General features: G+C 40.6%; 1 protein-coding gene across 4 annotated transcripts in view; it reads right to left on the reverse strand.

Annotated features, from left to right (window-relative positions):
• LOC133650850 (sodium channel protein type 8 subunit alpha-like) overlaps positions 1–27794 on the reverse strand; it is a 121728-nt gene that overhangs the window by 80669 nt on the left and 13265 nt on the right. For all 4 annotated transcript variants that reach the window (XM_062048560.1, XM_062048593.1, XM_062048585.1 and 1 more), the window contains exon 2: positions 19819–20156. In XM_062048560.1, the coding sequence (XP_061904544.1) occupies positions 19819–20100 (282 nt within the window). In that variant the 5' untranslated portion in view covers positions 20101–20156. The remainder of the gene's footprint in view (positions 1–19818; positions 20157–27794) is intronic.

Below are 27794 nucleotides of genomic sequence, written 5' to 3' on the forward strand. Positions count from 1 at the left end.
TTTGTCAATAAAACCTTTAGGACTAGTGCTACATGATAACACTAAATGACTGGCTTAAAGGCCTACTGAAATGAATTTTTTTTTTATTTAAACGGGAATAGCAGATCCATTCTATGTGTCATACTTGATCATTTCGCGATATTGCCATATTTTTGCTGAAAGGATTTAGTAGAGAAAATCGACGATAAAGTTCGCAACTTTTGCTAGATGATAAAAAAAAGCCTTGCCTGTACCGGAAGTAGCGTGACGTCACAGGAGGTAATATTCCTCACAATTTTCCTTTGTGTACAATGGAGCGAGAGAGATTCGGAGCGACAAAGCGACGATTACCCCATTAATTTGAGCGAGGATGAAAGATTTGTGGATGAGGAACGTTAGAGTGAAGAACTAGAGGCAGTGCAGGACGTATCTTTTTTCGCTCTGACCGTAACTTAGGTACAAGCTGGCTCATTGGATTCCACACTCTCTCCTTTTTCTATTGTGGATCACGGATTTGTATTTTAAACCACCTCGGATACTATATCCTCTTGAAAATGAGAGTCGACCACGCGAAATGGACATTCACAGTGACTTTTATCTCCACGACAATACATCGGTGACACACTTAGCTACTGAGCTAACGTGATAGCATCGTTCTCAAATGCAGATAGAAACAAAATACATAAATCCCTGACTGGAAGGATAGACAGAAGATCAACAATACTATTAAACCATGTACATGTAACTACACGGTTAATAATTCTCAGCCTGGTAAAGCTTAACAATGCTGTTGCTAACGACGCTAAGGCTAACTTAGCAACCGGACCTCACAAAGCTATGATAAAAACATTAGCGCTCCACCTACGCCAGCCAGCCCTCGTCTGCTCATCAACAGCCGTGCTCACCTGCGTTCCAGCAATCGACGGCGCGACGAAGGACTTCATCCGTGGGTTTGGCGGCTAGCATCGGCTAGGCGTCTGCTATCCAAGTAAGTAGTCCTTGTTGTGTTGCTACAGCCAGCCGCTAATACACCGATCCCACCTACAACGTTCTTCTTTGCAGCCTATATTGTTCATTAAACAAATTGCAAAAGATTCACCAACACAGATGTCCAGAATACTGTGGAATTATGAAATGAAAACAGAGCTTGTTGTATAGGATTCTCCGGGCTCCGAATACTTCCCTTGCCCTCGTGACGTCACACGCATACGTCAGCATAATAAAACGTTTTTAACCGGAAGTGTGGCGGGAAATTTAAAATTGCACTTTATAAGTTAACCCGGCCGTATTGGCATGTGTTGCAATGTTAAGATTTCATCATTGATATATAAACTATCAGACTGCGTGGTCGGTAGTAGTGGGTTTCAGTAGGCCTTTAAGTGTTTCCCTAGGATGGATAGTTTCTGCCAAAGTTGGTGGCAGCTCTCCCCAATGATTAGTAGTAGCAAACATAAAATGCACTCTCTATGCTGGTGTTGTTAATATAAGTAGCGTTAGTTGCTATGCCCGCTGTGAAAACCCACCCATGAAAAAAGTAACGGTACTGCTTAATATGACAAAAATACTGTAAATGTTACCTGTTATCATTAATGGGCCTGTTACTACATGGTTACATCATTTACATCATAATTTCTCCTAAAGGAGAGGAGGTGTGTTCATGTCTTACATAGGTAAGAGGTGTGTTTATGTCTTACATAGGTCTGCAGAAGACAGGAGGAAACTTCATATTGTGTAGTATGTGTTTGGAATTTGAAAGAATGACCAAATACGGCTGCCATTTCTGCAGATGGTAGCAATACAACTAAAGAAGGAGTCAGCCCGCACCTCTGCAGTCAAACTGACTTGTGCAAAATGGGACGGACCAAGCAAGAGGAGTGTAATTTGCAGCAATCATTTTAATGAGTCTGACTTCAAAGAAGAAAGGTTTTAATCAGAGTTTGAACGGGAAAAAATTTAAAGAATCAATCCAAATGCGATCCCACAAATAAGGAGCACTCTCGAGGGGAGAAAGACAGTCAGAACCAGTGGAAAAATGGAGAAGAAGAAGAGCAAACCCAGCGCTCAAACATGAGATAAGAAGAAGGTAAGCCGCTAGTATTCTATATTGTGTCCTCTTCTACTGACGTTTTTCTCAAGATGCTTGAGGAAATGCTGAAAAAGCATGAGGAAACACAGGTTATGGTGTCTATTAAAGAGATAAAGAGCAAGGAAGTTCGTAAATGGCAATTTGTTCATTTTTTCTTTGTTCACAATGTTAAACCATATCAGTTTTGAAGTAATGAGGGACAAGGGAGACAAAAACATAAATTGAGTGATCAAAATGATAATTTCATGTGCCTTTATCCACACTGTTTATGCGGGGAAATGGGCTCCAGTTCTGTGGATGACGTCACAACAAGAGGGGGCGGCATGTAGAGTCTGGCGATGGAAAGGGGGCGTTTCAAGTACAGTTAGTTATCTACTGATTACTCAAAAAATAATGGCTATTATGGAAATTGACTGCCTGCCTGAAATTGAATCCCTTATATAAGACAAGGCCACACGTTTTTTTTAAATGCATTCTACCTAAATGTTAGCAAAAGTCAGCCAACAACGGAGCCTATGGAAGTTGCTCTATTCCGTCTATATAGCGCTTTAAAAAATCCAAACACCTCCGTCAAGGTTTTATATAGATGCTGTAAGTATATATATAATGTACTAGTAACAGGCACATTCATAATAACATGTAATATTTACAACCTTCTACTATACAGGTGAGAAGCATGATTTATAATCTAGAATTAAGTTTCCCCACGTTACAGGCAATGCATCAGTTCACCGGCTGATGATGTCAATATAGCAGCATGAGCTAGTTACCTCTCTGTGATCAATGTGCTGCTAAAAGTAGGTGTTTAATGTTAGCGCTTATAATAATAGTATCACTAACACTTGATTAATATTCAGGTCACAAAATGTAAACAGAGTATTGTTGGCGCTTTTTGGATGCTTTGGGTGGGGTGGAGGGGTTTATGGGTGCAATAGATGCAATGATGCCATGGCTCACATTAGCTCCACTGTTAGCTGACTTATATTTACATTTAATTATACAACTAAAGAAGGAGTCAGCCCGGACATCCGCATTGTCTCTCAAGGATTGTGAATAATGGGCAAAATCCCCAAAAAGTGCAGTTCCTCTTTAAGATATATGGTAATTGGAGTAATGACAATAGGGGAATTTTGTGAAAGGTGGAAATTTTGAGGGTGTACAAAAATGTTAGTTTTTGATGGTGGAATAGCTTGAATCAGTTAGAAATGTGTAAAACGTATTTTATTCTAAACCAAATTTTGGGATTCAAAGTTTGATGTTGGAAATGTTTGACTAAGTTAAAAAATGTGGAAGTAAGAAGAATTATTTCGATTAAGGGGCATTTAAGGTTGGAGAATATGGAATTTAGGCAAATGTGGGAACTTGGGGATGTAAAAAAATAGATAACCTACATTTTTGGAATGAGCTGTATGTTTTTGTGTTGAATATGTTTAAATTGTTTTTTGTTTTTTTTATGTAGGAAGAATTATCAAGATCAAAAAGCATTTTAATTATAACAAATTTTGAGGAAAGTGGAAGTTCTTGGGATGTGGAAAATTGTTCATCCGTTTGTCCAGAATCAGCTGAATGTTGACTCGGTTGAGAAATGCAGAACTTGTATAAAAATAAATAATTAAATAAATGTATTTTCAATAGGAATTTTGTCGCAAAGCAGTTAAGTGTCAAAAACGGCAGAATAAGAGGAATAAATGGAAGAATGGTGGTGCTTATTAACACATAACAGCAAATTGTCGTTTCCAGGAATTGAATTTCAGTAAAGCCATTTTAACTGCAACAATGTCTTTCTCCTATAAAATCCTATGCAACACAAAAGCACGCCGCCGCATCCGTCCGTTGCTGCAGCTTGGCCTAATCACACACGGCATTTGAAAAACCCAGGCAGTCTACGAGGCATCACAGGGGAAAACAAAGAAATGCAATGCTGCATTTCTCCTCCTCACCAATGCCCCCTCCTTCTTCTTCTCTGATGCATGAGTGCTGTGATCAGGTTCCCTGCAGCTGACCGTGACATACACACTAACACACACACACTGTACAGTGAGAGTCACTCATTGGCATATAGGGCAGACATATAGGACGACTGTCGGTCAAGTGGGGATGAGCGGCACGGAAGAGGTGAGAAGACTGAGGAGGCTGAGCGGGTGCTAACATGCACGGAGGAGAGGCACTTCCTCACTTGTCACATAAAGGAGGAAAATGATTGACGACACATACATTACAACTATTGGAACTGAATTAGCTATATTACCATATTATGTATTCATTACCACTTATTCAGGGTGAGCTGGAGCCTATCCTACTTTGGTGCACGCTGGTTTGGTCACCAATCAATCACAGGACACAGAGGGACAAAAATCCTCCACTTGCAACCACACCAATGGATCATTTAGAGCAGTGGTGTTCAAAGTCCAGCCTGTGGGCAATTTACAGCCCGCAGCTCGCTTTTTAATGGCCTTCAGTATATTCTAAAATTAATATTACTCCAGATATAAAATAAACATGTCTGCATGAAAAAAAGTTTGAAAAAAGACTATATGGAAAAGATGAACATTACAAGATCATAATTAGGGATGTCCGATAATATCGGACTGTCGGTATTATCGGCCGATAAATGCTTTAAAATGTAATATCGGAAATTATCGGTATCGGTTTCAAAATTATCGGTATCGGTTCCAAAAAGTAAAATGTATTACTTTTTAAAACGCTGCTGTGTACACGGACGTAGGGATAAGTACAGAGCGCCAATAAACCTTAAAGCAGTGGTTCTTAACCTTGTTGGAGGTACCGAACCCCACCAAGTTCATATGCGCATTCACCGAACACATCTTTAGTGAAAAATAAAATGTTGGGGTTTTTTTTCAAATTCAAGACAAAGTTATATGTTTTTGGTAACACTTTAGTATGGGGAACATATTCTAAGTAACAAAGACTTAATTTAGAGTTATTTGGACACTAGGGGAACATATTCTAAATAATAAAGACTTAATTTAGAGTTATTTGGTTAGGGTTATAATAAGGCCATGCCGAATAAGCCATTAATAAGTACTTAATAATGACTAGTTAAGAGCCAATATGTTACTAATTTGCATGTTAATAAGCAACTCATTAATGGTGAATATGTTCCCCATACTAAAGTGTTACCATGCATACTTGGTCAACAGCCATACTGAGGGTGGCCGTATAAACAACTTTAACACTGTTAGAAATATGCGCCACACTGTGAACCCACACCAAACAACAATGACAAACACATTTCCGGAGAACATCCGCACCGTAACACAACATTAACACAACAGAACAAATACCCAGAACCCCTTGCAGCACACCCCTCGCTACCCCCCAACCCCACCCACCTCAACCTCCTCATTCTCTCTCATCTTTCACTGTGCTGCCCCATAATAATATTAATAGGTTGTATTCATTCACGTGAATTTTGAACGGAAGTAAATGAAGTGGTGGTCAACCAAACCAACATGGCTACTCTGCAGCAAAATACCTGAGTAACTGAGGGGGCGAGATCTTAACACTAAAAGTAGATACAAGCAAAAAAACAAATTATAAAATAAAATCGATACTTATACTTTATCAAAAAAAGATCTGTTGAGTGATATCAAGGATTCTCCGTTGATGGAGTTCCCAGACATGTTGCTGGTGCTTCAGACGTCATTCTACGCAACAAAACCGATGAAAAGTCGGAAAAGAACAAAGGCCAACAAATTCTTTGTCTGAGGGAGGGTCAAGGACTTTGTTATCAAGACTCTCCCGAGTGAGGTTGCATTTCAAAATTTAACTTAATTACAAACTATCGTGAGACTTCATCCTGGTCTATTTTGGATAGCGAGCTGTCGCAAGACTTCAAGATGGCATCTTGACCATTACTTCCGGGATGGTGTTGCACATCGCCAGCTGTTATGCCCGTCAAATAAAGCAAATACTGCACCTTTGTGAACAAGAGGTGCGCATACGTGGGATTTAAGGAACAAAGGAACTGGTTGGTGCTTTATTAGGAATTTTGAGCAATCTGTGTAAGATGAGCAGTCAGCTGGCGCTGACTGTACGTGTTCATTCATTCATTCATTCATTTAACAGAGTGATCACTGCAAACGTATGCGTTCTTCGACTCTGTTCCCTTGGACTGGAGTGCAATTTGAGAGCCACTTTTCTTGTGGTCGTTTTGTAAAATTTTGCACTCTTTCGCCCTCCTTAATTACCTCTTGAAGAATTTTGAAGAAACGTGTATCCTTTTTGCTAAATGGTTCCAAAAGCCTAAAACAACACAAGCATAGGGCATTTTTCTTTGAAAAAGGCAAAATGGTGACAACTTTGACAACAGACAATCGCTTGACCACCACTTTAAGCCGTGCATAGTTAATGAGTGACGTTAGGTGAACACAACCTATTCACATTAGGTGAATACAACTTATAGATACAAAAATGTTGCGTCGTTTTTCATATATAGTATTTTTTACTGTACCTACTCAGTGGCCGAGTGCAGTGGTTCTCAAATGGGGGTACGCGTACCCCTAGGGGTACTTGAAGGTATGCCAAGGGGTACGTGAGATTTTTTTGAAATATTCTAAAAATAGCAACAATTCAAAAATCCTTTATAAATATATTTATTGAATAATACTTCAACAAAATATGAATGTAAGTTCATAAACTGAACATCAAATCAAGTAGGCTATTCCATTAATTACCATAAACCCAGAGTTTCCCCCATGCCATGATGGTTTGACCCTCACTAAAATGTCTGTCAAAAAGAACTGTGAAAAGAAATGCAACAATGCAATATTCAATGTTGACAGCTAGATTTTTTGTGGACATGTTCCATAAATATTGATGTTAAAGATTTATTTTTTTGTGAAGAAATGTTTAGAATTAAGTTCATGAATCCAGATGGATCTCTATTACAATCCCCAAAGAGGGCACTTTAAGTTGATGATTACTTCTATGTGTAGAAATCTTTATTTATAATTGAATCACTTGTTTATTTTTCAACAAGTTTTTAGTTATTGTTATATCTTTTTTTCCAAATAGTTCAAGAAAGACCACAACAAATGAGCAATATTTTGCACTGTTATACAATTTAATAAATCAGAAACTGATGACATAGTGCTGTATTTTACTTCTTTATCTCTTTTTTTTCAACCAAAAATGCTTTGCTCTGATTAGGGGGTACTTGAATTTAAAAAAAAATCACAGGGGGTACATCACTGAAAAAAGGCCAAAAATGTTCCATTTTTATTGGGTATGACTGCAAAGAAGGCACCAATGAGTCAAAGAAAGTTGCAAGTTCCAGCACTTTGATAAAAAAAAAGTGACAACCACTAAATAACTCACAGCAAATAGTTTGTCTCTTTAGTTCTACCGTCCCATTCTACCACCTTTTTTTATTTTTTTATTCAACAATTGTATTTATTAACCCTCATGGAATGAAGGCAGACTTGTTTAGTCCTTTCAGTAAGTTGTTGCTATATTTTTAGCTATATGGTAAATGGGTTATACTTGTATAGCGCTTTTCTACCTTCAAGGTACTCAAAGCGCTTTGACACCATTTCCACATTTACCCATTCACACACCCATTCACACACACATTCACACACTGATGGCGGGAGCTGCCATGCAAGGCCCTAACCACGACCCATCAGGAGCAAGGGTGAAGTGTCTTGCTCAAGGACACAACCGACATGATGAAGTTGGTAGAAGGTGGGGATTGAACCAGGAACCCTCAGGTTGCTGGCACAGCCACTCTCCCAACTGCGCCACACTGTTCCCTATATTTTTGCTGCATTCCTCCATTATCCATGATTTTTCCATGTTGAATTTTTAATTTAATTGTGCAATACTTTGACAGGTGTACGATACACTGCAAGTTATTTGACAACACCCCAAAGCCAAACAGGACATAAAAGTCCTTCTCTCAATCACCTTCATCAATAAAACTTTTTTATTTTTTATTTTAACCCTTTAATGGCCTTTTCATAAAATTATTTCACAGTTGTCAACGAGTATAAATGTGCATGATAGCGTTAGTTATTTTACTAATTTAAACATTTGACATTACCTGATCAAAAGGCCTTCCAAATCGTCAACATTTTAAAATTATTATTTTTGTTTAGGATGGAAGTTTTTGGAGAAATTTGAGCAACAAAGGAGGGAAAAAAAGTATGAATCTAAAACGTTTTTAGGCCTTCAAAAATTTAATGACTTTCATGTCCCTTTGGATTTGTAGATAATTAAAATTGAATGTCCCCAGAAGGTTAAAATATCACCTGGCAGTTTTCCCTTGAAGTGACTGCAAATTGCTCAAACCTACATTTTTTAAACCAAAAATATAGATAACAAAGCTTATGTTACCAAAAGTGTTTTAATAGTTTCAAAATGTTTTACAATTACTAATAAGAATACTAATTATTCATTGCTTGTTGGCCATAGTCTCATGTCAGGCTGTCACTCACATCGTCTCATACACATGTCAAAAGCAGTCCCAGAGAAGCAACTAATAATTTGCAGTCAAGTTGTTGTTTTAATGACAGATACATTCAGTGATATTTAACTTTCGTAGGTAAACTTTGCCAAGTCGCTATCATTAGCTAACAGCATACATAACAAATGCGTGTATACATAGGGCATTGTTTACGCCAGGGGTGCCCACAGTTTTTCTGCAGTCGAGCTACTTTTCAATTGATCAAGTTGTGGGGATCTACCTCATTCATATACAGTATATCATTTATATTTACTTATTTATGAAAGATATGTTTTTGTTAACAAGTTAAAGGTGTTTAATGATAATGCAAGCATGTTCAACACATATAGTTAATATTGTTAATAAATTAAAGGTGTTTAATGATAATACAAGAATGTTTAATACATATAGTTAATATTGTTAGCAAGTTAAAGGTGTTTAAAGATAATGCTAGCATGTTTAACACATATAGTTAATATTGTTAACAAGTTAAAGTTGTTTAAAGATAATACAAGCATGTTTAACACATATAGTTAATAAGTTAAAGGTGTTTAAAGATAATACGAGCATGTTTAACACATAGTTAATATGGTTAACAAGTTAAAGGTGTTTAATGATAATACAAGCATGTTTAACACATATAGTTAATATTGTTAACACGTTAATGGTGTTTAAAGATAATACAAGCATGTTTAACACATATAGTTAATATTGTTAACAAGTTAAAGGTGTTTAAAGATAATGCAAGCATGTTTAACACATAGTTAATATTGTTAAAAAGTTAAAGGTGTTTAATGATAATACAAGCATGTTTAACACATACAGTTAATATTGTTAACAAGTTAAAGGTGTTTAAAGATAATGCAAGCATGTTTAACAAATATAGTTAATATTGTTAACAAGTTAAAGGTGTTTAATGATAATACAAGCATGTTTAACACATATAGATTCCTTTCTTTCATGAAGACAAGAATATAAGTTGGTGTATTACCTGATTCTGATGACTTGCATTGATAGGAATCAGACAGTGGTGCTGATAACGTCCGCATTTTCAAATGGAGGAGAAAAAAAGTCCTCCTTTCTGTCCAATACCACATGAAAGTGGTTGGTTTTTGGCAACTTATTTGTCCAGCTTCCGTACTCCTGTATACACTTTACAAGAAATACATTGGCGGCAAACTTCGTAGCTTGTTAGCTTGTGCACGCCAGCTTTCTGAGACTCTTATTTTGTTAGCGCAGGCAGGATGAAGCAGAGCTTTTATTGTGCAACTGTGCAGTCGGTCTTTGGAGTTTTGACGACAGGTACGGCGCCAGAGTCTGTTGAAATAAAAAGTGTTTCTCGCCTTCCTGTCGGTAATTTTTTCTTAATAATGAGCTGGCAGCAGCCAGCGTCATCTCAGAAGACCCTCGGGTGCCGTGAATGTCAATCAAGTGACGAAAGTGACATCATAGTGAAGATTTATGATCGCTCATTTTTAGGACTATTTTTTTAATGCCTGGCTGGCGATCGACTGACACACCCTCCGCGATCGACCGGTAGCTTGCGATCGACGTAATGGGCACCCCTGGTTTACGCGCTCGAAGCCGGATGCTTACAACACTTTGGAAAGTTAGCGCCCTCTAGGCAACCGCTTAATGTTGTAAACAGCCCCTTTGCCTTTTTATGTTACTGTTACCAAAATAACTAAACCTTGGCCTTAAAACTAAAAAACTCAAATATATTACCCCACATTCTTATCTTATTTTAAGTCGTAAAAAAATATAATGCATTAGCTAAGTGTTTATGTTGTGTTTGTAGCATTAGCAATAGCGGAGGTAAGAAAGCATGTGTGAGACAGTAATGCATGTAGCATGCTGATTAGGTTTACCAATGAAATGATAAGGAATATAGTCCGTTAAAGGGGAGCTGCACTTTTTGGGGAATTTTGCCTATCGTTCACAATCATTATCAAAGACATGATGGCGGATTTTTTTTTTTTAATGCATTTTAAATAGTAAATAAATGCGATCAAATGTTCGCTTCCATTGAAGTCTATGGAAGCCGCTTGATTCTGCCTATAAAGCCCTTAAAAAACATTCAAACACCTCCATTAAGGTCTTATATACATGATGTTGTGACGATCTGTCACATTCACGTTTGGTTGTGTTTCCTTAGTTTGTGTTTATTTCCTGTCAGCGCTCTTATTTTAGTTTCATTTCCTGCATGTCTTCCTGAGCGCTCGTTTCCCTCACCTGTCCCTGATTGGCAGCCTGGCGCACCTGGTTGCCGTTGCCAATGAGGATACTATTTATGCCTGCCTCGCCCTCCAGTCAGGGCTCAATGATTTCTTCATGTTTCCTGGTTTCCTGTTTCCTGATTCCTGTTTTCCCTGCATGTGCAGTTACCAGTTGCACTATTTCCTTTTTGACATTAAAGTCATGTTTTCCTGCGCTCTGCCTGCCATCTCTGCATCTTGGGGTTCAAGACCAAAAGCAATTACTGACAGAATCATCGAGCCAAATACGAACCAGAAAAGCTTGCCAAGATTTTGGCACTAATGGCCAAATCAAATAAATATTTTGCCTCTTTTCAAGCTCCCTCCCACCCATCCCTGTCGTCTGTTGGCCTCTCTGGGGACGTCTGGGATCCGTCCCTTGAGGGGGGGGGGGGCTAAGGTCAGCTGTGCCACAGGGGAAGCACAGCTCTCACCTCTCTCAGTGAGGCCACCTCAGACGACGACAGCCCAGCCGCCTGTTGCTCCAGCTCTGGACATGCCGACAGCCCAGGCGCCTGCTGCTCCAGCTCTGGAAATACTATCGTTGTCTGCACCAGGCTGTCCCACGGTGCCGCCATCTTCGTCTTTGGCGGGCCGTCCCACAGCGCCACCATCCTCGTCTCCAGCGGGCCGTCCCATGGCGCCGTCATCTTCGTCTTTGGCGGGCCGTCCCACGGCGCCGTCATCTTTGTCTTCGGCGGGCCGTCCCACTACGCGTCCGCCATGCTCATCGCCTCCGCGACCTCCTGCTTTCCTGCCGCACAAGTGGCCATCAAACGCCCAAACGCCTCCTCCTCATCGGCCAAGAGAGTGGATGTTACGTGGTCGCCCGCCTCATCAGATTCAGCAGCGTTCAACGCGTCGCCACCACCAGAGTCTTCTCCGCTGGCTGCAGGGTCACATGGCCTGGACTGTTGGTCGGCCTTTTGAGGCATTGGCGCAGTTTGGCGACCATCCACCATTCCTCCCTCCAGCCTCCCGTGACTTTTGAACCTTGTTTTTTTGGGGACATCTAGAATCTGTCACTAAAGGGGGATACTGTGACGATCTGTCACATTCACGTTTGGTTGTGCTGCCTCTGTTTGTGTTTATTTCCTGTCAGCGCTCTTATTTTAGTTACATTTCCTTCATGTCTCCTGAGCGCTCGTTTCCCTCACCTGTCCCTGATTGGCAGCCTGGCACACTTGTTTGAAGTTGCTAATCAGGCTACTATTTATGCTCGCCTCACCCTCCAGTCAGGGCTCGATGATTGTTTCTTGTTTCCTGGTTTCCTGTTGCTTGTTTCCTGGTTCTTGTTTTCCCTGCATGTGCACTTACCAGATGCACTATTTCCTTTTTGACATTAAAGTTTTTCTGCGCTACGCCTGCCATCTCTGCATCTTGGAGTTCAAGACCAACAACAGTGGCTGACAGATGTAAGTAATGTAGTAACAAGCACATTTATAATAACATTTAACATTTAAGTATTTTGCCCATTTTCAGCAACGCATCACTATGTTTCCTTTTTTTTTTACTACATTATTGATTACTGCTCACTGCAGACTTCATGAGAGCCAACAAACATAATAAAACATCACTTACTGTACAATATCTGCTAGGATGTTCATATATTCCCATTTAGATTAAAAATGACTCGTAATCCTCGCAAAGAAAAAAGGGGGGGTGGAACCAAGCGTCTTTTTGTGTCGTCCTCACCATTTCCAGGTCTAAATTGGCTGTCAAAGTGTACCAACTTGTCAAAGTACGTCCTCATCCTTCTACTATCCATGTGATAGACATGATTTATGATCTACAATCAACTTTGACGAGCAAAGAAAGGAAGAAGCAGCTGATCAGTCGATCATATCAAAATTCGGCACACAAGCTTGTGATCACGATGCCGCTACAAATAGTTTGTCTGTGTTAGAGCTTATAATAACAATATCACTAATACTTGGTTAATACTCACGTCACAAAATTTAAATAGAGTATTGTTGGCGCTTTTTGAATGGTTTATATTGAGTTTTATGGGCGAACACAGGACCTACCATTTGCTCCGCTATAAGCAGACTTTTATTTACGTTTGTTTAAGAGTTAGAATGCATTTAAAAAAATACATCCGTCGTCATGTCTTTCATAATGATTGTGAAGGATAGGCAAAATTCCAAAAGAAGTGTAGTTCCCCTTTAAAGTCATGAAAAGTATAATTTATTACAATGAGTTGATGACTTACATGAGATCTGTTGTCACTTGTTCGCATGAAATGGCGCATGTAAAATGTTAATTAATGAATGACAGGGCGCTTCATATGAAATTTTAACATATTCCTATCCTAGCCCTTCCTGCTATGTCACTGTTAAGAATATAACAGCAAATTTAAAGGCCTACTGAAAGCCACTACTACCGACCACGCAGTCTGATAGTTTATATATCAATGATGAAATCTTAACATTGAAACACATGCCAATACGGCCGGGTTAACTTATAAAGTGCATTTTTAAAATTCCCGCCACACTTCCGGTTGAAAAACTCCTTTGGATATGATTTATGCGCGTGACGTCACAAAATCCACGGAAGTGGTTGGACCCCATCGAACCCGATACAGAAACCTCTTGTTTTCTTCGACAAAATTCCACAGTATTCTGGACATCTGTGTTGGTGAATCTTTTGCAATTTGTTTAATGAACAATGGAGACTGCAAAGAAGAACGTTGTAGGTGGGATCGATCGGTGTATTAGCGGCTAAGTACAATACTTACAGCAACACAACAAGGACTACTTACTACGCCTAGCCGATGCTTGCCGCCAAACCCACGGATGAAGTCCTTCGTCGCGCCGTTGAACGCTGGAACGCAGGTGAGCACGGCTGTTGATGGGAAGATGAGGGCTGGCTGGCGTAGGTGGAGCGCTAATGTTTTTATCATAGTTCTGTGAGGTCCAGTTGCTAAGTTGCTAAATTAGCCTTAGCGTCGTTAGCAACAGCATTGTTAAGCCTTACCAGGCTGAGAATTTTTAACCGTGTAGTTACATGTACATGGTTTCATAGTATTGTTGATCTTCTGTCTATCCTTCCAGTCAGGGGTTTTTCTTTTGTTTGTATCTTCATTTGAGAACAATGCTATCACGTTAGCTCAGTAGCTAAGTGTGTCACCGATGTATTGTCGTGGAGATAAAAGTCACTTTAAATGTCCATTTCGCGTTCTCGACTCTCATTTTCAAGAGGATATAGTATCCGAGGTGGTTTAAAATACAAATCCGTGATCCACAATAGAAAAAGGAGAGAGTGTGGAATCCAATGAGCCAGCTTGTACCTAAGTTACGGTCAGAGCGAAAAAAGATACGTCCATCACTGCCTCTCCAGTCCTTTACTGTAACGTTCCTCATCTACGAATCTTTCATCCTCGCTCAAATTAATGGGGTAATGGTCGCTTTGTCGCTCCGAATCTCTCGCTCCATTGTAAACAACGGGGAATTGTGAGGAATACTAGCTCCTGTGACGTCACGCTAGTTCCGGTACAGGCAAGGCTTTTTTTATCAGCGAGCAAAAGTTGCGAACTTTATCGTCGATTTTCTCTACTAAATCCTTTCAGCAAAAATATGGCAATATCGCGAAATGATCAAGTATGACATAAAAAAACTTCATTTCAGTAGGCCTTTAAAAAAAACTATTGGGTTAGATCCCCAGGAGGAGTTTTGTTTGCGAATTTCAATTTTGTTAAATCTAAATGTTTTCTTACAAAATAACAGTTAATAAGTTCCAAAAGATGCATGTAATCAAATTTAAGTTCTAGTCAAGTAGTATAAAAATCGTTTCACATGAATAAGTGTTAAAAAATGTATAATGGCCGTTATCAAAGTTAGCCAGGACTGTTTCGTTGTTTTTATGTTAAGAATGTTAAAAACTACGAAGCATTCAACCTTCATATTTTATTATAGGAGCCTTTGACCTCACAGACATGGAAAATTCCACCGCTGCATGACGACGCAGCCACACAGCAGTCCTGAGCACTGTGCAAGTCCCCTTTTTGGCTTGTCGAGGGCGCCCTTCTGACACACACATCCTGGCATGATAGGCACATGAAGGCTAAGCAAAAATAGACACAGTGGTACCTTGGTTTTCAAACGCCCCACTTTTAGCTCCTCATCCTTGCAAATCACATGCAAAAAGTGCAGACTTCAAACTTTAAAGGTTATTAAATGGTGAAAAATGTTCAAGCAAAACCAGATTTATGATCGTTTATGTTCACCACGATTTTTTCATTTTGTCGTCACTTTTTTTCTAATTTCTCATCAATAAACCTGCTTCTTCGGTCTCCTTTTTGGACATGTTGAAGTGTGTAACTGCAAAAACGTGAGGTATCACACGCAAGAAAAAACTAAAACTACAGGATTTCCCCTCAAAGGGTAACTGCACTTTTTGGGGAATTTTGCCTATCGTTCACAATCATTATGAAAGACATGACGACGGATTAATTTTTTTTTTAATGCATTCTAAATATTAAATAAACGTAAATAAAAGTCCACTTACAGCGGACCCAATAGGAGCTCCACTATTCCGCCCATAAAATCCGATAAATAATCATTTCAAAATGATTATTTTGTGAATTGAATATTAACCAAGTAATAGTGATATTAATATTATAAGCGCTAACGCAGACCAACGATTTGTAGATCACTTCCTGTGTGCCGATGTTAAGATCATCGACTGATCAGCTGCTTCCTCGTTTACCTGCTCCCTGTAAGTTTATTGTTGATCATAAATCATGCCTCTCACGTAGATGGCTTAAGATATAATCCGACAAATTGCGACACTTCGATAGCCATTTAGGATCTGGAAATGGCTAGAATAACACAAAAAACACTTGTTCCCCCCCAACCCTGTTTCTTCGTGAGGATTATAAGACATTTTTCATCTAAATGGGAATATATGAACATCCCAGCAGTCGGCATCCTAATGACAGCCGACTTTGTACAGTAAGTGATGTTTTATTATGACTTTCATAAAGTCTGCAGTGAGCAGAAATCAGTGATGAAAAAAAAAGACAAACAACCTGATGCGTTTTTGATATTAATGTAAAGTATGCTTAAAATTATCAAAATCATACGGAGCCCCTAAAGGGACATGGGATTTTTTTTTTTTTTAGACATGTGTCTTGTGCGCACGAGAAAGTATCTCGTGGCCACGAGAAACTTTTTATTAAAAAAAATAAAATAAAATAAATATATATTTTATTTGTTATTTTTTTATAAAAAGTTTCTCGTGGCCACGAGAAACTTTTTCGTGCGCACGAGAAACTTTCTAATGGCCACGAGAAACTTTCTCGTGGCCACGAGAAAGCATTGGATGCGTGCTGATGGTTTGATGTGTGTTAAAATGGCAGTTTAGGAGTTAATTTGGCTGTATTTCCAATTAGGACTTTCCCCCATGTGTGTTGTGGCAAAATGTGAATGCTTGATTAGTAGGTGTGAGACAAACACTTTATCTTCCTGGTTATTGTAACGCTACGTGTTTGACATTATTTAAGACTTTATCATGCCCGGGAAAGGACCGTTTTCCTCTTCTGTGGCTGTGGGGGGTGGGCGTGGCTTGCGGACCTGCAGCGAAGCGGAGTGTGCCAGTTAGTCCGATGTTGATGTGATCAAACTTCTTTCTTGTTTGGAAGATACACACACAATTGTAACTGTTATTTCTTCCTGCACATAATAAATATGTACAACGTGTTAGGATGTATTCATTTATGTAAAATTGTCATTAAATGTAATATTGCCGGACAAAAAGTGATTCGACGTAATATTTTGATATTTACACATCGCATATTTACACACGCGCATCTGACTAGAATACCCTTATGTGCATTACATATATCAACATCAACTACCTACTGTACTGTTTACTTGTTGAAATACCCTTTTTAGAGCAAATATCTACCCATATAATTTATATGTGTATATATATATATATATATATATATATATATATATATATATATATACACAGTATATACACGCACACACACACACACACATATACATGTATACTGTATAGGAAGAAACACACATACATATATACAGTATACATATATACACACAAACACTAAATTTGACATACAAAATAACTACTATTTTTAAGAACAAGTTACAGTAATATATATATACACTACCGTTCAAAAGTTTGGGGTCACCCAAACAATTTTGTGGAATAGCCTTCATTTCTAAGAACAAGAATAGACTGTCGAGTTTCAGATGAAAGTTATCTTTTTCTGGCCATTTTGAGCGTTTAATTGACCCCACAAATGTGATGCTCCAGAAACTCAATCTGCTCAAAGGAAGGTCAGTTTTGTAGCTTCTGTAACGAGCTAAACTGTTTTCAGATGTGTGAACATGATTGCACAAGGGTTTTCTAATCATCAATTAGCCTTCTGAGCCAATGAGCAAACACATTGTACCATTAGAACACTGGAGTCATAGTTGCTGGAAATGGGCCTCTATACACCTATGTAGATATTGCACCAAAAACCAGACATTTGCAGCTAGAATAGTCATTTAACACATTAGCAATGTATAGAGTGTATTTCTTTAAAGTTAAGACTAGTTTAAAGTTATCTTCATTGAAAAGTACAGTGCTTTTCCTTAAAAAATAAGGACATTTCAATGTGACCCCAAACTTTATGTATATATATACATGCTTGTACATAATATATATATATATATATATATATATATATATATATATATATATATACATATATATATATATATATATATATATATATATATATATATATATATATATACACATATAAATTATATGGGTAGATATTTGCTCTAAAAAGGGTATTTCAACAAGTAAACAGTACAGTAGGTAGTTGATGTTGATATATGTAATGCACATAAGGGTATTCTAGTCAGATGCGCGTGTGTAAATATGCGATGTGTAAATATCAAAATATTACGTCGAATCACTTTTTGTCAGGCAATATTACATTTAATGACAATTTTACATAAATGAATACATCCAAACACGTTGTACATATTTATTATGTGCAGGAAGAAATAACAGTTACAATTGTGTGTGTATCTTCCAAACAAGAAAGAAGTTTGATCACATCAACATCGGACTAACTGGCACACTCCGCTTCGCTGCAGGTCCGCAAGCCACGCCCACCCACCACAGCCACAGAAGAGGAAAACTGTCCTTTCCTGGGCATGATAAAGTCTTAAACAATGTCAAACACGTAGCGTTACAATAACCAGGAAGATAAAGTGTTTGTCTCACACCTACTAATCAAGCATTCACATTTTGCCACAACACACATGGGGGAAAGTCCTAATTGGAAATACAGCCATATTAACTCCTAAACTGCCATTTTAACACACACCAAACCATCAGCACGCATCCAATGCTTTCTCGTGGCCACGAGAAAGTTTCTCGTGGCCACGAGAAAGTTTCTCGTGGCCACGAGATACTTTCTCGTGCGCACGAGATACATGTCTAAAAAAAAAAAAAATTCCCATGTCCCTTTCGGGGCTCCGTAAAATCAGAATCAGAAATCAGACTCAGATTTATTGTCATTACGCAGGGTAACGAGATTGAGGCCATCTCGTTACCCTGCGTAATAAATATGTAAATATTAAAAGTTATTATAAATGTGCTCGTTGCTACACTACACATCGACTTACATCATGTAAAAAGTAGTGGACTTGAAGTGGGTGTGGCATGGATGATTGTTTGGCGCCCAATAAAAGACTTGATGGAGGATTCTTCAGTCAGCAGATGTTAAAGCAGCATAAATCTACTGGAGGTATTTGGATGTTTTTTAGGGGCTCTATAGGCAGAATTGAACGGCTCCCATTGGCTCCATTGTAAGCAGACTTTTGATCGAATTTATTTTATATTTAGAATGCATGAAAAAAAATCCATTCGTCGTCATGTCTTTCATAATGATTGTGAACGATAGGCAAAAAAAAAAAAAAGTGCAGTTCCCCTTTAATGTAATTAAATGTGCAACCCCACCATAGCATTTTCCTTAACGCTACACCATACAAATAAGGTGGGTTTTTTTCCGCTTGAAAACAAATTAAAATAATACAACATATTTTTGCCCTCAGAAGAAATCACACGTCTGACGCTATTTTAAAATGTTATTACCAGTCTTATGATAACAAAGGGCACAATTCCAACAGGTTTTAACTCCCATGAAAACACTACCCTATTTTACGCCAATCACCTTTCAGACCTTTCAAACATGGGAAAAACTGACTTAAAATCCAAACCACACGAACATAAAACATTAACACCAGCTGGTTGTTACAGTATGAATTTACATAAATAGCCTTTTATTTGCGCACTATTGACATTTGATGTACCGAAAACTCGACCACCGAAAAGAGACTTTGATTACCAAAATCTGCGCTGCCAAAACCAAACATTTTACAAAGTGATCACTGAAGACACAGGTATGGTCCGATTGCATTTCACAAAGTGAGGAAAGTGAGATTTTTGAGAGTAATTTTGTTCTACGCACATTTTTTTCTCCCTAACTTTATTCCCTTTATGAACAACATTTTGGGGACTATATGAAAGCTCTTTCCTAGCTCTCTGTTTAAACAACTGGAACACCCATGAACAGAACAGCGATACTGCATTTTTTGCTCAAACTCTACACTCACTTGATAAATGCTACGCTTGAGTTGGTTGACATCATGTGAATTAAGCCGCCAAGAAGAAAAACGTGAACATGAACAGCTCTTTGGTTACACAGGGAGAGTTGTCAAGGTGCCCCAACAGTGCCATAAAGAGGCCACACTAACGCAAAGATGCACATTATGGCTTTGAAAGACAAACATAGGACTGATTTTTCTCTCTGGATGTTGATATATTCCGTTTTCTCGCAGTGGAGGAAAACATTTTTTTGGTATAGGACATGTTATTTTTTCAATGTTTTTTTTTTAAGTAGCTATTATGCTTTTCAGAGTTAATGTAAATAAGCAGTTATTTAAAGACTCATAGCAAGAAACACTGTTAAATGTATGAGTGAGTGTGTGCCAACTCACCTTCTTGTTGACATAGTACGGGTCCAGGTCCTCCAGCGGTGTCGCCGTCATGCCTTTAGGGACATCGCCATAGATGAGGGGCAGGCTCTTCCCGGCCTCCAGGTCCCTATTGGGTTTGGGCTCATTCTCGTCAGATGTGTCGCGGTGACTGCTGTCCGACCGAGGCTTGGCTGGCTTTTTGTTCTCCTCTTCTTTGATGCGCTTCTCGATGTTAGCGAGCGACTCCGCGGTGAACTTCTTGAAGCTGTGAGGTCCTGGGGTTGCAATAATGGGTGCGGCCATGTTTTCATCCTGCAGCTAGATCTTCTTTATTTGTTTTCCATAGCAGACATCCAGCTCTAAAAGAGAGAAGCATTTGTTAAAAAGAAGGTATAAGTATTTGGAATTTTTAAATATATGCAAAGGGCACCATTAGATATGTTGTGTTAGACTTTAATGACAACACAACAAGACAATCCCCCCAAGGTTGAATTGTTAGCACAAGTGAAAATAACAATTGTGGAAGGTTTTTGTGTGAGCTAGACTGTAAAAATGTTTTTATGTTAGTGCATCCCTGCTAATGGTGTCTGCTCTTATATTTACTGTGTCAAAATAATTTCTGTGAAAAGGTTAATTGATAAGGGGTCTAACATTATTGCACATATGTTCATGGTATATGATTTATAGAATTGACCTTATTCTTTTCTACCATAGCAAGGCAGGCCCTTTAACCCATCCATCCATTTTCTACCGCTTGTCATTCTAGGGGTCGCGGCAGGGCTGGAGCCTATCCCAGCTGCACTCCGGCAGAAGGCAAGGTACACCCTGGACAAGTCGCCATCTAATCGCAGGGCCAAAACCCTAACAATTAAATTGCCATCCATCTATGTTCTGCTGCTTGTCCCTCTAAAGATTGCGGGGGGGCTGGAGCCTATCCCAGCTGCACTCCAGCGGAAGGTAGGGTACACCATGGACAAGTCGCCACCTCTTCGCAGGGCCAAAACCCTAACAATTAAATTGATTTGATCAATTCATTATGGCTAAGTTCATAAACGTTCACAGCATAGAACAAAAGTCAAATTTCATCTTTTGAGAATTGATATTGTCAAAATGTTAAACATGCAAATGATTGGGATATTTCGTTGTTGAGTAGAATAGAATGAGTGGGGAGTCATTCTTTGGGCACTTCGTTTTACTTGAGGAGCTAACCACAACGAGTTCCCCCTATTGCTATGGTAACGCCTGCTCTCATTCACACACATAACCTACTCTCTAGTTTTGATGGTGAGAAGAGGTGCCAGGTACGAGATGGAGCGAATGCAGATTTGTGTATGTGTGTGTGTGTGTTTGCTCATACACACACTTAGATTAACTTTCGGTTTCGAAGGATTGAAGCCAAAGCAGCTCCGCTTGGGAGGAGTAGCAGGATGGACGAAATTAAGAGAGCCCTGGGACGATGTTCAGAGAACGCCAGTCTTCTTAGCGAGCATGGTCTTGTCTCCAGCACTGGTATTGCAACTGTTTTGTACTTACTCCACTTAATAAAATAAATTGTGAAAGTTTAATTCTAAACTCCTTGCTTTAGTCGGACAAGACCAAAAGAACCTGGGTGGCCTTTGCCCAGAAAAAGGGCGAGTCCAAACAAACAAAGACTAATAACTGCTATAATGGTAATATGGTTATTAAATTAAATGATGAATTGAGCAGTTGTTATATGTTCTTATGTGAATAATTGCTTTGTTATATGTTATAAGAGTTATGTGCACAATAAGATATCAATTGAATGCTTCCCAAAAAAACAGGAATCGACATAACTTTGCCTAATATGATAGTTTGTATCATATTAGAATACTGAATTGTCACAATATTTGACAGAACAAATTTAACATGGTTATGTGTTGACTTAAATCTATTAATGCAGTACAATAATAAACTTTGCAAAAACTGTAGGCGGGCTGATCGATCTCTAGTGCTCATTCAGTCAGCAGAGCCGAGCTGTCGTTAGCTCTTGTGCTTAGTGCTACCTTGTGTCCTTTTTAGGTGTTTTTTTTAGCCTTTTTAAGGCATTTTTCCAGTTTTGCTAAATCAATATGAGCCCAAATAAACAAATGGACAAGCAATGTGTGGTTTAAAACATTCAGTAGGTATCCATAGCTTTGTCGAAACTGCCACCTCCTCAACCCTCCTTTTCGCTGCACACCAACAAGATTCACCGAAAAAGTAAAGTGGATTTATTTTTTATTCTTAATCATTGTAGCCACCTGGCTGTTAAAGTTAAGGAGATATGTGATTTTAAACTGTGAGTTTACCACAGGAATAGTGACAGTGTGTGTGCGTGTTGGCAGGGCGGCTGAAACGAGGAGGACAGTTTATTTTGTTGTTATTGTTTTAACTTTGTTATTAAAGGGGACCAATTATGCAAAAATAACTTTTCTTACCTTTTGGTACCTGCTTTTGTGTATTTGAAATCTGCATAAATCCCCAAAATTTTAAATCAAACCGTGGAGGTATTGCGGCAATATTTATAAAACATTCCTTCATGCTTCCACTAAACGAGCCGTTCGAAAACTGCCCAACCTGTCACATTTTTCCCACCGGTGACATCAGCTTTTTATCCATACATGATAGAAATTCACCCGAAGATCTTTGTGGTAATCCGCCATTTTTAATTTATGTACGAGCGTTTGTAGTCCGCCGGACAACATGCTCCAAAGTACAACCCTAAGAACGAAAATGCTTTGTTATTGGTGGAACAGTATTACCCAACACGGGTCACTACACACCTGTAGTCTCATTTGAAGAACTTAAAGGTGCTCGACTAACATTTTCGTTTTGCAGCAATGTGCCTTCAACTGGGAAGAAGTATCACTTTGTGTGTGCCAACCACTTTGAAGATTCATGCTTAACAGTACAAATCTGCGGCAATATTTTCCAAAAAGCTTATTTTAATGGCGCAGTCGGTGCCTACCATTTATGGCAGTAGAGAACATAGTAGCCACGTGTACATGGACAACATGTATTTAATCTGATCATCATTCGGATTACAATGTTCCTGTGTACGTGGACCCTGAAAAAAATTATCTGATTAGAAGCAGTAGTCCAACCCCTTCTTAAGAAAGCCAACCTAGATCCCACTCACCCCAGCAACTACAGACCCATCTCAAAATTACCATTTCTGTCTAAACTGTTAGAAAAGGCCATCCTCAGTCAGCTGCAGCCCTATCTCCAACACAACAACATACTGGAAAAATTTCAGTCCGGATTTAGGGCCGGCCACAGCACTGAGTCCGCCCTCTTGAAGGTATTAAACGACCTTCTCCTCATCACTGACTCTGGGAAATGTGCTGCACTGGTTCTCCTGGACCTCAGTGCAGCGTTCGATACTATAGACCATACTGATCTACTGGACCGCCTCCAACATGGGGTCGGCATCACCAACACAGCCCTGTCCTGGTTTACGTCATACCTCAACAACAGAACCTTCTCTGTGAACATAGCAAACCATTCCTCCCGCTGTGTCAACCTCACCTGTGGGGTCCCCCAGGGCTCAATACTGGGTCCCATCCTGTTCTCCATCTACATGCTCCCCCTCAGCCAAGTCATTCATCGCCATAAAATTTCCTTTCACTGCTACGCTGACGATACTAAAATCTATCTTCCACTCAAGACAGACGATCCCTCTGGGCTGGACCTTTTGAAAGACTGCTTGTGGGACATAAAGGAGTGGATGTCACAAAGCTTCCTGCAGCTCAATGACACCAAGAGTGAAATTCTTCTGTTTGGCAACTCCACCTCGGTCAGTCAGATCAGAAAGAATTTGGGAAGTTTGGCCACTCTTGAAAAACCCCATGTCAAAAACCTTGGGGTCATATTCGACCCAGACCTCAAGTTTGACAAACAAATGAAATCTGTGGTGAAATCCTGTTTTTTCCAACTACGCACCATAGCCAAGATCAAGTCTTTCCTCTCCCCCAGTGACCTACGGAGGGTCGTGTTAATGCTTATTTTTTCTAGACTGGACTATTGCAATGCCCTTTATGCTGGGGTCACCAACAAGACCATCCATAGCATGCAGCTAGTACAAAATGCGGCTGCCAGGCTGGTGACAGGCGCAAAAATGAGGGAACATATTTCTCCCATCCTCTCCTCCCTTCACTGGCTCCCAGTGAAGCGTAGAGTGAAATTTAAGATCGTCATGTTCGTCTTCAAAGCGCTCAATGGTCTCGCCCCAGCTTATATTAAAGATCTCCTGGACCAACCCACCAGCTCCAGGCTGGGTCGTTGCCTTAGATCAGACAACCAGATGACCCTGAAGGTCCCACGGTCAAACCTAGTGACAAGGGGAGACCGTGCTTTCTCAGTGATGGCACCTAGGATGTGGAATAAGCTCCCCCTGAGTATTAAGTCCGCCACCAATCTGGACTCTTTTAGAGCACGGCTTAAAACTCACCTTTTTACCGTAGATGACTTTTAGATTTATGTTTTCATTGTGAGTCTTAAATGTTTAGTTTAGATTCCTTTGTGTGTCTCAGTCTCTGTTTCTGTTTTTTTTTTGTTTTTTTTCTCCACTCGGGCTGCGCCCCGGGCTGATGTAACAGTTGGTTGGGGGGCGCATAATAAATGAAAATAACATAACATAACATAACATTAGGACGTGCGTTTTCATGAATCACACCTTAAATCGGAATACTTTACTTTGACATGCGCAGAACCTAACATAAACGGAAAGGTGTGTTATTAATTGTGCTGGGGCGCAATATTTTGAACATGTTCGCTTACAGCAGGTGCTGAAGAAGCATGAGACTTCCACTGTTACCAAATATGGCATTGTGCATTTCTGCTTGTCCGACGTTATCATGCTTTATATATAATTTTTCCCTTCTGTCCACTACTTTTGCTTTAAAATGTAGCTGTTCTGTGCTTTTTATGTTGTGATTATGTACGAGTTGCGGCGCATCTTCATGTTTCGACATTCTGTGTATGTGTTTGAGGCTAGCAGTTAGCACTTGGAGTAGCTGTAATGTCGTGAATAAAACAGCTCGTTAAGACGACAACTGGATCCCTTCTTTTGTTGTTAGATCGACACATGACACTCCATAACAAACTTTTGTTTTTGCTAGTCTCGTTTTAAAGCAACAAACTCAATAGCATATAACGCTACTTCTGTACATGTTGAATGGGGGGAGACAGCAGCAAGACAATCACTTGAGAGGAAGCTGATGGAACATCGATTCTGTGTTGGTGAGGAGGCTATACCAACAGTGTCTGAAAAGCCTGTCAAGAGTCTTGGACATTGGTATCATGCCACCCTCAAAGACACAGCACAAGTGGACCAGCTCAAGCAGGATACTATAACTGGCCTTGAAAACATTGATAAGACCATGCTCCCTGGTCGGTTGAAGCTGTGGTGCCTCCAACTTGGGTTGCTACCCAGGCTAATGTGGCCTCTTACTATCTATGACGTACCAACCTCAAAGGTAGAAAAGTTGGAGAGGGTGGTTAGCTCATTTGCTAGGAAGTGGCTGGGTCTTCCCAAATGCTTCAGTAACATCGGTCTGTATGGAAGAGGTGTTCTAGAGCTTCCTGTTTCCTGCCTAGTAGAGGAGTTTAAGTGTGCAAAGGTAAGGCTGGAAATTACGCTAACAGAGTCTCGTGACCCAGCTCCTACCTTGGTGACCGGAAGGAAATGGACTGCAGCGGCAGCTACTCTGCAAGCAAAGGAAGATCTTAGGCACAGAGACATCATTGGCCTTGTGCAGCAGGGGAGAAGAGGCCTTGGCCTTGGCCTTGGTGAGAGCAGACCGTTGTGGCATACGGCTGCTCCAGCTCAGCGACGTCGGCAAGAGCAGGCAACAAGATATGCATAGGCTGTCTCACAAGTCAAGCAAGGACAGTGGATGAGCTGGGAAGGAGTTGAGAGGAAAAAGGTCTCTTGGAGGGAGCTATTGGGCATGGAGGCAGTTCACATCAGGGGGGCTCACCTGGGATGCCAGGTGTTGCCGATGAGCCCTCTGGAGGTGTCGTGGGCCTATCATTGAAACACCGGTGAAGGAGGGTGCCCACGTGATGACCCCAATGAAGCTGTCAACCATCCCCCTTCTCCTCTCTGTCCCCCATTTTGCAATCCTACCCAACCAGGTCCAACACCATAACCGCACTGAAGCAGCTCCGAAAGAGGTAGCCTACTGTTAACACTCTACTCAGGTTATTTTGTATCATGGTATTGTTCCATCTAGTCCTAAAATTGAACTGAAAAGTAAGCTATCGTTTTATTATTTTTGTAGATTGTATTTCTTGTTTAGCACTTAGCAATACTGCTACATGATGCTTAGTGTTTCACTAAAGCTATATCTGTTTAGCAGGGCATCTAAAACTTGTAGCTCAACATCCTTATACTCTGGCTATAAATATAAGATTCTGAATCATAATATTTTCCAAAGTAATTGTTGTTGGCTCTTACAAAGTATGCATGATTTGCATTGTTGTTGGTGATGAAGGGATCTGTGGTTCCTACCTCTATGTTACGCAATGAGGTGTCTGGCTTGCTCATTATGTCCCAAAATGGCTCAGGAATCTCTCTGAGTTTCCATCCATCCATCTTCAACCGCTTATCGGGTCGCGGGGACAACAGCTCCAGCAGAGACCCCCAGACTTCCCTCTCCAGAGCAACATTAGCGACTTCCTCCTGGGGAATCCCGAAGCGTTCCCAGGCCAGAGAGGAGATGTAATCCCCCCATCTGGTCCTTGGCCTGCCGCGGGGTCTCCTCCCAGTGGGACGTGCAACGAGGACCTCCCTAGGGAGACGCTCGTGAGGCATCTGCACGAGATGCCCGAACCACCTAAGCTGGCTCCTTTCCAAGCGAAGGAGCAGCGGCTCTACTCCGAGTCTCTCTCGGGTGACTGAACTTCTCACCCTATCTCTAAGGGAGATGCCAGCCACCCTTCTGAAGAAACTCATTTCGGCCGCTTGTATCCGCGATCTTATTCTTTCGGTCATGACCCACACTTCATGACCATAGGTGAGAGTAGGAATGTAGATAGCTCGGTAGACCGAGAGCTTTGCCTTCTGGCTCAGCTCAGCTGAACTGTCAACTGATCACCATCTGGTGGTGAGTTGGGTCAGATGGCGGGGGAACCTCTGGACAGACCTGGCAAACCCAAGCGTGTAGTGCGGGTGAACTGGGAACGTTTGGAGGAGTCCTCTGTCCGGAAGGACTTCAACTCCCACCTCCGGCGGGACTTCTCTGCCATTCCTGTGGAGGTTGGGGACATTGAACAGGAATGGGCAATGTTCAAAGCCTCTATTGCTAAAGCTGCAGCTGCGAGCTGTGGCCAGAAGGTCTTAGGTGCCTCAAGGGGCGGTAACCCTCGAACACCCTGGTGGACAGTGGTGGTCAGGGAAGCCGTCCGACTGAAGAAGGAGTCCTACTGGGGTATGTTATCCCAGGGGACTCCGGAGGCAGTTGCAAGGTACCGACAGGCCCGAAGGGCAGCGGCCGTGGCTGTGGACGAGGCTAAGCAGAGGGTGTGGGAGCAGTTCGGGGAATCCATGGAGAAGGACTATCGGGCGGCACCAAAGCTGTTCTGGAAGACCATACGGCACCTCAGGAGGGGGAAGCAGGAAACCATCCAAGCTGCGTACGGCAAGGATGGGACTTTGCTGACTTCAAGTGAGGAAGTCGTAGGGCGTTGGAAAGAGCACTTTGAGGAACTCCTTAACCCAATTACATCAGACACACCCTCCCTGATAGGAGCAGAGCCTGAGGATGATGGGGGATCAACGTCGATCTCTCGGAGTGAAGTCCCTGAGGTAGTTAGACAACTCCACAGTGGCAAAGCTCCGGGGGTTGACGAGATCCGTCCAGAAATGCTGAAGGCTCTGGGTGTTGATGGGCTGTCTTGGTTGATACGCCTTTTCAACATTGCGTGGAAGTCTGGGACAGTGCCGAGGGAGTGGCAGACTGGGGTGGTGGTTCCCCTTTTCAAAAAGGGGGACC

Source organism: Entelurus aequoreus, linkage group LG01 (assembly GCF_033978785.1).
Source record: "Entelurus aequoreus isolate RoL-2023_Sb linkage group LG01, RoL_Eaeq_v1.1, whole genome shotgun sequence".
Classification (NCBI taxonomy): domain Eukaryota; kingdom Metazoa; phylum Chordata; class Actinopteri; order Syngnathiformes; family Syngnathidae; genus Entelurus; species Entelurus aequoreus.